Source organism: Phyllobates terribilis, unplaced genomic scaffold (genome assembly GCF_046119375.1).
Source record: "Phyllobates terribilis strain yellow unplaced genomic scaffold, ASM4611937v1 Scaffold_10__3_contigs__length_209671492, whole genome shotgun sequence".
NCBI lineage: Eukaryota > Metazoa > Chordata > Amphibia > Anura > Dendrobatidae > Phyllobates > Phyllobates terribilis.
Window position 1 is genome coordinate 194,814,601 of NW_027362770.1, and position 11,103 is coordinate 194,825,703.

Below are 11,103 nucleotides of genomic sequence, written 5' to 3' on the forward strand. Positions count from 1 at the left end.
GCAGGGACAAGGTGGTGGCAACTGATCATACAGCTCTGCAGGGACAAGGTGGTGGATCTTATCATACAGCTCTGCAGGGACAAGGTGGTGGCACTGAAGATACAGCTCGGCAGGGACAAGGTGGTGGCACTGACCATACAGCTCTGCAGGGACAAGGTGGTGGTACTGATCATACAGCTCTGCGGGGGACAAGGTGGTGGCACTGATCATACAGCTCTGCGGGGATAAGGTGGTGGCAACTGATCATACAGCTCTGCAGGGACAAGGTGGTGGATCTGATCATACAGCTCTGCAGGGACAAGGTGGTGGCACTGAAGATACAGCTCGGCAGGGACAAGGTGGTGGCACTGACCATACAGCTCTGCAGGGACAAGGTGGTGGTACTGATCATACAGCTCTGCGGGGGACAAGGTGGTGGCACTGATCATACAGCTCTGCAGGGATAAGGTGGTGGCACTGAAGATACAGCTCTACAGGGACAAGGTGGTGGAACTGATCATACAGCTCTACAGGGACAAGGTGGTGGCACTGATGATACAGCTCTGCAGGGACAAGGTGGTGCCACTGATCATACAGCTCTGCGGGGACAAGGTGGTGGCACTGATCATACAGCTCTGCGGGGACAAGGTGGTGGCACTGATCATACAGCTCTACAGGGACAAGGTGGTGGCTCTGATCATACAGCTCTGCAGGGACAAGGTGGTGGTACTGATCATACAGCTCTGCAGGGACAAGGTGGTGGCACTGATCATACAGCTCTGCAGGGACAAGGTGGTGGATCTGATCATACAGCTCTGCAGGGACAAGGTGGTGGCACTGAAGATACAGCTCGGCAGGGACAAGGTGGTGGCACTGATCATACAGCTCTGCAGGGACAAGGTGGTGGTACTGATCATACAGCTCTGCGGGGGACAAGGTGGTGGCACTGATCATACAGCTCTGCAGGGACAAGGTGGTGGCACTGATCATACAGCTCTACAGGGACAAGGTGGTGGCACTGATGATACAGCTCTACAGGGACAAGGTGGTGGCACTGATCATACAGCTCTGTGAGGACAAGGTGGTGGCACTGATCATACAGCTCTGTGAGGACAAGGTGGTGGCACTGATCATACAGCTCTGCGGGGACAAGGTGGTGGCACTGATCATACAGCTCTGCGGGGACAAGGTGGTGGCACTGATCATACAGCTCTACAGGGACAAGGTGGTGGCACTGATGATACAGCTCTACAGGGACAAGGTGGTGGCACTGATCATACAGCTCTACAGGGACAAGGTGGTGGCACTGATGATACAGCTCTAAAGGGACAAGGTGGTGGCACTGATCATACAGCTCTGTGAGGACAAGGTGGTGGCACTGATCATACAGCTCTGTGAGGACAAGGTGGTGGCACTGATCATACAGCTCTGCGGGGACAAGGTGGTGGCACTGATCATACAGTTCTGAGGGTACAAGGTGGTGGCACTGACCATACAGCTCTGCGGGGAGAAGGTGGTGGCACTGAAGATACAGCTCTTCAGGGACAAGGTGGTGGCACTGATCATGCAGCTCTGCAGGGACAAGGTGGTGGTACTGAACATACAGCTCTGCAGGGACAAGGTGGTGGCACTGATCATACAGCTCTGCGGGGACAAGGTGGTGGCACTGAAGATACAGCTCTACAGGGACAAGGTGGTGGCACTGATCATACAGCTCTGCAGGGACAAGGTGGTGGTACTGATCATACAGCTCTGCAGGGACAAGGTGGTGGCACTGATCATACAGCTCTGCAGGGACAAGGTGGTGGCACTGATCATACAGCTCTGCAGGGACAAGGTGGTGGCAACTGATCATACAGCTCTGCAGGGACAAGGTGGTGGATCTGATCATACAGCTCTGCAGGGACAAGGTGGTGGCACTGAAGATAGAGCTTGGCAGGGACAAGGTGGTGGCACTGACCATACAGCTCTGCAGGGACAAGGTGGTGGTACTGATCATACAGCTCTGCGGGGGACAAGGTGGTGGCACTGATCATACAGCTCTGCGGGGATAAGGTGGTGGCACTGAAGATACAGCTCTACAGGGACAAGGTGGTGGCACTGATGATACAGCTCTACAGGGACAAGGTGGTGGCACTGATGATACAGCTCTGCAGGGACAAGGTGGTGGCACTGATCATACAGCTCTGCGGGGACAAGGTGGTGGCACTGATCATACAGCTCTGCGGGGACAAGGTGGTGGCACTGATCATACAGCTCTACAGGGACAAGGTGGTGGCACTGATCATACAGCTCTGCAGGGACAAGGTGGTGGTACTGATCATACAGCTCTGCAGGGACAAGGTGGTGGCACTGATCATACAGCTCTGCAGGGACAAGGTGGTGGATCTGATCATACAGCTCTGCAGGGACAAGGTGGTGGCACTGAAGATACAGCTCGGCAGGGACAAGGTGGTGGCACTGATCATACAGCTCTGCAGGGACAAGGTGGTGGTACTGATCATACAGCTCTGCGGGGGACAAGGTGGTGGCACTGATCATACAGCTCTGCAGGGACAAGGTGGTGGCACTGATCATACAGCTCTGCGGGGACAAGGTGGTGGCACTGATCATACAGTTCTGAGGGTACAAGGTGGTGGCACTGACCATACAGCTCTGCGGGGAGAAGGTGGTGGCACTGATCATGCAGCTCTGCAGGGACAAGGTGGTGGTACTGATCATACAGCTCTGCAGGGACAAGGTGGTGGCACTGATCATACAGCTCTGCGGGGACAAGGTGGTGGCACTGATCATACAGCTCTGCAGGGACAAGGTGGTGGCAACTGATCATACAGCTGCAGGGACAAGGTGGTGGATCTGATCATACAGCTCTGCAGGGACAAGGTGGTGGCACTGAAGATAGAGCTCGGCAGGGACAAGGTGGTGGCACTGATCATACAGCTGTGCAGGGACAAGGTGGTGGCACTGATCATACAGCTCTACAGGGACAAGGTGGTGGCACTGATCATACAGCTCTGTGAGGACAAGGTGGTGGCACTGATCATACAGCTCTGCGGGGACAAGGTGGTGGCACTGATCATACAGCTCTACAGGGACAAGGTGGTGGCACTGATGATACAGCTCTACAGGGACAAGGGGGTGGCACTGATCATACAGCTCTGTGAGGACAAGGTGGTGGCACTGATCATACAGCTCTGTGAGGACAAGGTGGTGGCACTGATCATACAGCTCTGCGGGGACAAGGTGGTGGCACTGATCATACAGTTCTGAGGGTACAAGGTGGTGGCACTGACCATACAGCTCTGCGGGGAGAAGGTGGTGGCACTGAAGATACAGCTCTTCAGGGACAAGGTGGTGGCACTGATCATGCAGCTCTGCAGGGACAAGGTGGTGGTACTGATCATACAGCTCTGCAGGGACAAGGTGGTGGCACTGATCATACAGCTCTGCGGGGACAAGGTGGTGGCACTGAAGATACAGCTCTACAGGGACAAGGTGGTGGCACTGATCATACAGCTCTGCAGGGACAAGGTGGTGGTACTGATCATACAGCTCTGCAGGGACAAAGTGGTGGCACTGATCATACAGCTCTGCAGGGACAAGGTGGTGGCAACTGATCATACAGCTCTGCAGGGACAAGGTGGTGGATCTTATCATACAGCTCTGCAGGGACAAGGTGGTGGCACTGAAGATACAGCTCGGCAGGGACAAGGTGGTGGCACTGACCATACAGCTCTGCAGGGACAAGGTGGTGGTACTGATCATACAGCTCTGCGGGGGACAAGGTGGTGGCACTGATCATACAGCTCTGCGGGGATAAGGTGGTGGCAACTGATCATACAGCTCTGCAGGGACAAGGTGGTGGATTTGATCATACAGCTCTGCAGGGACAAGGTGGTGGCACTGAAGATACAGCTCGGCAGGGACAAGGTGGTGGCACTGACCATACAGCTCTGCAGGGACAAGGTGGTGGTACTGATCATACAGCTCTGCGGGGGACAAGGTGGTGGCACTGATCATACAGCTCTGCAGGGATAAGGTGGTGGCACTGAAGATACAGCTCTACAGGGACAAGGTGGTGGAACTGATCATACAGCTCTACAGGGACAAGGTGGTGGCACTGATGATACAGCTCTGCAGGGACAAGGTGGTGCCACTGATCATACAGCTCTGCGGGGACAAGGTGGTGGCACTGATCATACAGCTCTGCGGGGACAAGGTGGTGGCACTGATCATACAGCTCTACAGGGACAAGGTGGTGGCTCTGATCATACAGCTCTGCAGGGACAAGGTGGTGGTACTGATCATACAGCTCTGCAGGGACAAGGTGGTGGCACTGATCATACAGCTCTGCAGGGACAAGGTGGTGGATCTGATCATACAGCTCTGCAGGGACAAGGTGGTGGCACTGAAGATACAGCTCGGCAGGGACAAGGTGGTGGCACTGATCATACAGCTCTGCAGGGACAAGGTGGTGGTACTGATCATACAGCTCTGCGGGGGACAAGGTGGTGGCACTGATCATACAGCTCTGCAGGGACAAGGTGGTGGCACTGATCATACAGCTCTACAGGGACAAGGTGGTGGCACTGATGATACAGCTCTACAGGGACAAGGTGGTGGCACTGATCATACAGCTCTGTGAGGACAAGGTGGTGGCACTGATCATACAGCTCTGTGAGGACAAGGTGGTGGCACTGATCATACAGCTCTGCGGGGACAAGGTGGTGGCACTGATCATACAGCTCTGCGGGGACAAGGTGGTGGCACTGATCATACAGCTCTACAGGGACAAGGTGGTGGCACTGATGATACAGCTCTACAGGGACAAGGTGGTGGCACTGATCATACAGCTCTACAGGGACAAGGTGGTGGCACTGATGATACAGCTCTAAAGGGACAAGGTGGTGGCACTGATCATACAGCTCTGTGAGGACAAGGTGGTGGCACTGATCATACAGCTCTGTGAGGACAAGGTGGTGGCACTGATCATACAGCTCTGCGGGGACAAGGTGGTGGCACTGATCATACAGTTCTGAGGGTACAAGGTGGTGGCACTGACCATACAGCTCTGCGGGGAGAAGGTGGTGGCACTGAAGATACAGCTCTTCAGGGACAAGGTGGTGGCACTGATCATGCAGCTCTGCAGGGACAAGGTGGTGGTACTGAACATACAGCTCTGCAGGGACAAGGTGGTGGCACTGATCATACAGCTCTGCGGGGACAAGGTGGTGGCACTGAAGATACAGCTCTACAGGGACAAGGTGGTGGCACTGATCATACAGCTCTGCAGGGACAAGGTGGTGGTACTGATCATACAGCTCTGCAGGGACAAGGTGGTGGCACTGATCATACAGCTCTGCAGGGACAAGGTGGTGGCACTGATCATACAGCTCTGCAGGGACAAGGTGGTGGCAACTGATCATACAGCTCTGCAGGGACAAGGTGGTGGATCTGATCATACAGCTCTGCAGGGACAAGGTGGTGGCACTGAAGATAGAGCTTGGCAGGGACAAGGTGGTGGCACTGACCATACAGCTCTGCAGGGACAAGGTGGTGGTACTGATCATACAGCTCTGCGGGGGACAAGGTGGTGGCACTGATCATACAGCTCTGCGGGGATAAGGTGGTGGCACTGAAGATACAGCTCTACAGGGACAAGGTGGTGGCACTGATGATACAGCTCTACAGGGACAAGGTGGTGGCACTGATGATACAGCTCTGCAGGGACAAGGTGGTGGCACTGATCATACAGCTCTGCGGGGACAAGGTGGTGGCACTGATCATACAGCTCTGCGGGGACAAGGTGGTGGCACTGATCATACAGCTCTGCAGGGACAAGGTGGTGGTACTGATCATACAGCTCTGCAGGGACAAGGTGGTGGCACTGATCATACAGCTCTGCAGGGACAAGGTGGTGGATCTGATCATACAGCTCTGCAGGGACAAGGTGGTGGCACTGAAGATACAGCTCGGCAGGGACAAGGTGGTGGCACTGATCATACAGCTCTGCAGGGACAAGGTGGTGGTACTGATCATACAGCTCTGCGGGGGACAAGGTGGTGGCACTGATCATACAGCTCTGCAGGGACAAGGTGGTGGCACTGATCATACAGCTCTGCGGGGACAAGGTGGTGGCACTGATCATACAGTTCTGAGGGTACAAGGTGGTGGCACTGACCATACAGCTCTGCGGGGAGAAGGTGGTGGCACTGATCATGCAGCTCTGCAGGGACAAGGTGGTGGTACTGATCATACAGCTCTGCAGGGACAAGGTGGTGGCACTGATCATACAGTTCTGCGGGGACAAGGTGGTGGCACTGATCATACAGCTCTGCAGGGACAAGGTGGTGGCAACTGATCATACAGCTGCAGGGACAAGGTGGTGGATCTGATCATACAGCTCTGCAGGGACAAGGTGGTGGCACTGAAGATAGAGCTCGGCAGGGACAAGGTGGTGGCACTGATCATACAGCTGTGCAGGGACAAGGTGGTGGCACTGATCATACAGCTCTACAGGGACAAGGTGGTGGCACTGATCATACAGCTCTGTGAGGACAAGGTGGTGGCACTGATCATACAGCTCTGCGGGGACAAGGTGGTGGCACTGATCATACAGCTCTACAGGGACAAGGTGGTGGCACTGATGATACAGCTCTACAGGGACAAGGGGGTGGCACTGATCATACAGCTCTGTGAGGACAAGGTGGTGGCACTGATCATACAGCTCTGTGAGGACAAGGTGGTGGCACTGATCATACAGCTCTGCAGGGACAAGGTGGTGGTACTGATCATACAGCTCTGCAGGGACAAAGTGGTGGCACTGATCATACAGCTCTGCAGGGACAAGGTGGTGGCAACTGATCATACAGCTCTGCAGGGACAAGGTGGTGGATCTTATCATACAGCTCTGCAGGGACAAGGTGGTGGCACTGAAGATACAGCTCGGCAGGGACAAGGTGGTGGCACTGACCATACAGCTCTGCAGGGACAAGGTGGTGGTACTGATCATACAGCTCTGCGGGGGACAAGGTGGTGGCACTGATCATACAGCTCTGCGGGGATAAGGTGGTGGCAACTGATCATACAGCTCTGCAGGGACAAGGTGGTGGATTTGATCATACAGCTCTGCAGGGACAAGGTGGTGGCACTGAAGATACAGCTCGGCAGGGACAAGGTGGTGGCACTGACCATACAGCTCTGCAGGGACAAGGTGGTGGTACTGATCATACAGCTCTGCGGGGGACAAGGTGGTGGCACTGATCATACAGCTCTGCAGGGATAAGGTGGTGGCACTGAAGATACAGCTCTACAGGGACAAGGTGGTGGAACTGATCATACAGCTCTACAGGGACAAGGTGGTGGCACTGATGATACAGCTCTGCAGGGACAAGGTGGTGCCACTGATCATACAGCTCTGCGGGGACAAGGTGGTGGCACTGATCATACAGCTCTGCGGGGACAAGGTGGTGGCACTGATCATACAGCTCTACAGGGACAAGGTGGTGGCTCTGATCATACAGCTCTGCAGGGACAAGGTGGTGGTACTGATCATACAGCTCTGCAGGGACAAGGTGGTGGCACTGATCATACAGCTCTGCAGGGACAAGGTGGTGGATCTGATCATACAGCTCTGCAGGGACAAGGTGGTGGCACTGAAGATACAGCTCGGCAGGGACAAGGTGGTGGCACTGATCATACAGCTCTGCAGGGACAAGGTGGTGGTACTGATCATACAGCTCTGCGGGGGACAAGGTGGTGGCACTGATCATACAGCTCTGCAGGGACAAGGTGGTGGCACTGATCATACAGCTCTACAGGGACAAGGTGGTGGCACTGATGATACAGCTCTACAGGGACAAGGTGGTGGCACTGATCATACAGCTCTGTGAGGACAAGGTGGTGGCACTGATCATACAGCTCTGTGAGGACAAGGTGGTGGCACTGATCATACAGCTCTGCGGGGACAAGGTGGTGGCACTGATCATACAGCTCTGCGGGGACAAGGTGGTGGCACTGATCATACAGCTCTACAGGGACAAGGTGGTGGCACTGATGATACAGCTCTACAGGGACAAGGTGGTGGCACTGATCATACAGCTCTACAGGGACAAGGTGGTGGCACTGATGATACAGCTCTAAAGGGACAAGGTGGTGGCACTGATCATACAGCTCTGTGAGGACAAGGTGGTGGCACTGATCATACAGCTCTGTGAGGACAAGGTGGTGGCACTGATCATACAGCTCTGCGGGGACAAGGTGGTGGCACTGATCATACAGTTCTGAGGGTACAAGGTGGTGGCACTGACCATACAGCTCTGCGGGGAGAAGGTGGTGGCACTGAAGATACAGCTCTTCAGGGACAAGGTGGTGGCACTGATCATGCAGCTCTGCAGGGACAAGGTGGTGGTACTGAACATACAGCTCTGCAGGGACAAGGTGGTGGCACTGATCATACAGCTCTGCGGGGACAAGGTGGTGGCACTGAAGATACAGCTCTACAGGGACAAGGTGGTGGCACTGATCATACAGCTCTGCAGGGACAAGGTGGTGGTACTGATCATACAGCTCTGCAGGGACAAGGTGGTGGCACTGATCATACAGCTCTGCAGGGACAAGGTGGTGGCACTGATCATACAGCTCTGCAGGGACAAGGTGGTGGCAACTGATCATACAGCTCTGCAGGGACAAGGTGGTGGATCTGATCATACAGCTCTGCAGGGACAAGGTGGTGGCACTGAAGATAGAGCTTGGCAGGGACAAGGTGGTGGCACTGACCATACAGCTCTGCAGGGACAAGGTGGTGGTACTGATCATACAGCTCTGCGGGGGACAAGGTGGTGGCACTGATCATACAGCTCTGCGGGGATAAGGTGGTGGCACTGAAGATACAGCTCTACAGGGACAAGGTGGTGGCACTGATGATACAGCTCTACAGGGACAAGGTGGTGGCACTGATGATACAGCTCTGCAGGGACAAGGTGGTGGCACTGATCATACAGCTCTGCGGGGACAAGGTGGTGGCACTGATCATACAGCTCTGCGGGGACAAGGTGGTGGCACTGATCATACAGCTCTGCAGGGACAAGGTGGTGGTACTGATCATACAGCTCTGCAGGGACAAGGTGGTGGCACTGATCATACAGCTCTGCAGGGACAAGGTGGTGGATCTGATCATACAGCTCTGCAGGGACAAGGTGGTGGCACTGAAGATACAGCTCGGCAGGGACAAGGTGGTGGCACTGATCATACAGCTCTGCAGGGACAAGGTGGTGGTACTGATCATACAGCTCTGCGGGGGACAAGGTGGTGGCACTGATCATACAGCTCTGCAGGGACAAGGTGGTGGCACTGATCATACAGCTCTGCGGGGACAAGGTGGTGGCACTGATCATACAGTTCTGAGGGTACAAGGTGGTGGCACTGACCATACAGCTCTGCGGGGAGAAGGTGGTGGCACTGATCATGCAGCTCTGCAGGGACAAGGTGGTGGTACTGATCATACAGCTCTGCAGGGACAAGGTGGTGGCACTGATCATACAGTTCTGCGGGGACAAGGTGGTGGCACTGATCATACAGCTCTGCAGGGACAAGGTGGTGGCAACTGATCATACAGCTGCAGGGACAAGGTGGTGGATCTGATCATACAGCTCTGCAGGGACAAGGTGGTGGCACTGAAGATAGAGCTCGGCAGGGACAAGGTGGTGGCACTGATCATACAGCTGTGCAGGGACAAGGTGGTGGCACTGATCATACAGCTCTACAGGGACAAGGTGGTGGCACTGATCATACAGCTCTGTGAGGACAAGGTGGTGGCACTGATCATACAGCTCTGCGGGGACAAGGTGGTGGCACTGATCATACAGCTCTACAGGGACAAGGTGGTGGCACTGATGATACAGCTCTACAGGGACAAGGGGGTGGCACTGATCATACAGCTCTGTGAGGACAAGGTGGTGGCACTGATCATACAGCTCTGTGAGGACAAGGTGGTGGCACTGATCATACAGCTCTGCGGGGACAAGGTGGTGGCACTGATCATACAGTTCTGAGGGTACAAGGTGGTGGCACTGACCATACAGCTCTGCGGGGAGAAGGTGGTGGCACTGACCATACAGCTCTGCGGGGACAAGGTGGTGGCTCTGATAAGAGCCTTTGTGGTAGGAGGACAGAGCGGCTGCGCTCATTTCCTGGCCGCGGGCTTCTTGGCTGTAGTTGCCTTCTTAGCCGGACTCTTGGCAGCTTTGGGTTTGGCCGCCTTCTTAGCCGGGCTCTTCGTCACCTTCTTGGGCTTCGGAGCGGCCTTCGGCTTCTTGGGGCTCTTTGCTGCTTTCTTAGCCGCGGCTGCTGGCTTCTTGGCCGCGGTCGGAGCCTTCTTGGGCTTCTTCGGGGATTTGGCCGCAGGTTTCTTGGGTTTGGTCGCAGCCGCCGGCTTCTTCTTGGCCGGCTTGTCCTTCGTCTCCTGCTTCTTGTTCAGCTTGAAGGATCCGGAGGCGCCGCTGCCCTTCACCTGGAGCAGGGAGCCCTTGGTGACCAGAGACCTGACGGCCAGCTTCAGGCGGCTGTTGTTCTTCTCCACATCGTACCCGCCGGCAGCCAGAGCCTTCTTCAGAGCGGCCAGAGACACCCCGCTGCGCTCCTTAGAGGCGGACACGGCTTTGACGATCAGCTCGGACACGCTGGGACCGGAGGGTTTCTTGCTCTTCTTGGTGGCCCCTGTGGAGGATTTCTTCGGCTGCTTCTTGGCTTTGGTGACCGGTTCGGCGGGAGGAGCGGCGGCTGGCGCGGTTTCTGCCATCGTGTTATGAGGAACTGACACAAGAATCTCCTGGAAGGAAAACACTGAGGAGGGAGCTGGAGGCGCCTCTTATATGTACAGTCACACTGCGCACTGATTGGCTGCCTCCTCCTGAGCTTCTATTGGCTGACACTTCACACAGGCCCCGCCCCCTCATGTCTGAGCAGAGTGAAGCTCCGCTCTCCCTTGTGCTTCCATGCCCGGGATAAGAGCCCATTACCGGCCAGGACCGGGCAGCAGAGCGCGCTTCCTCCGAGTCCTCCTCCTCCCTGACATCTCCCCTACATGTCTACAGCCGTCACTGGCGGAGGAGGAGGCAGGAAGGA

The 11,103-nt window shown here is 55.6% G+C and overlaps 1 protein-coding gene across 1 annotated transcript; it reads right to left on the minus strand.

Annotated features, from left to right (window-relative positions):
* Positions 1–10,162: 10,162 nt before the first annotated feature.
* On the minus strand, positions 10,163–10,817 carry LOC141164836 (histone H1.3-like). The gene has a single exon (XM_073650458.1). It carries the CDS (start codon positions 10,775–10,777, stop codon positions 10,163–10,165), a length of 615 nt encoding a protein of 204 aa, XP_073506559.1. The 5' UTR covers positions 10,778–10,817.
* Positions 10,818–11,103: the final 286 nt, after the last annotated feature.

Coding starts and splice junctions, on each gene's coding strand:
- LOC141164836 (XM_073650458.1), bottom strand. CDS start 10,777: ATGGCAGAAACCGCGCCAGCCGCCGCTCCTCCCGCCGAACCGGTCACC.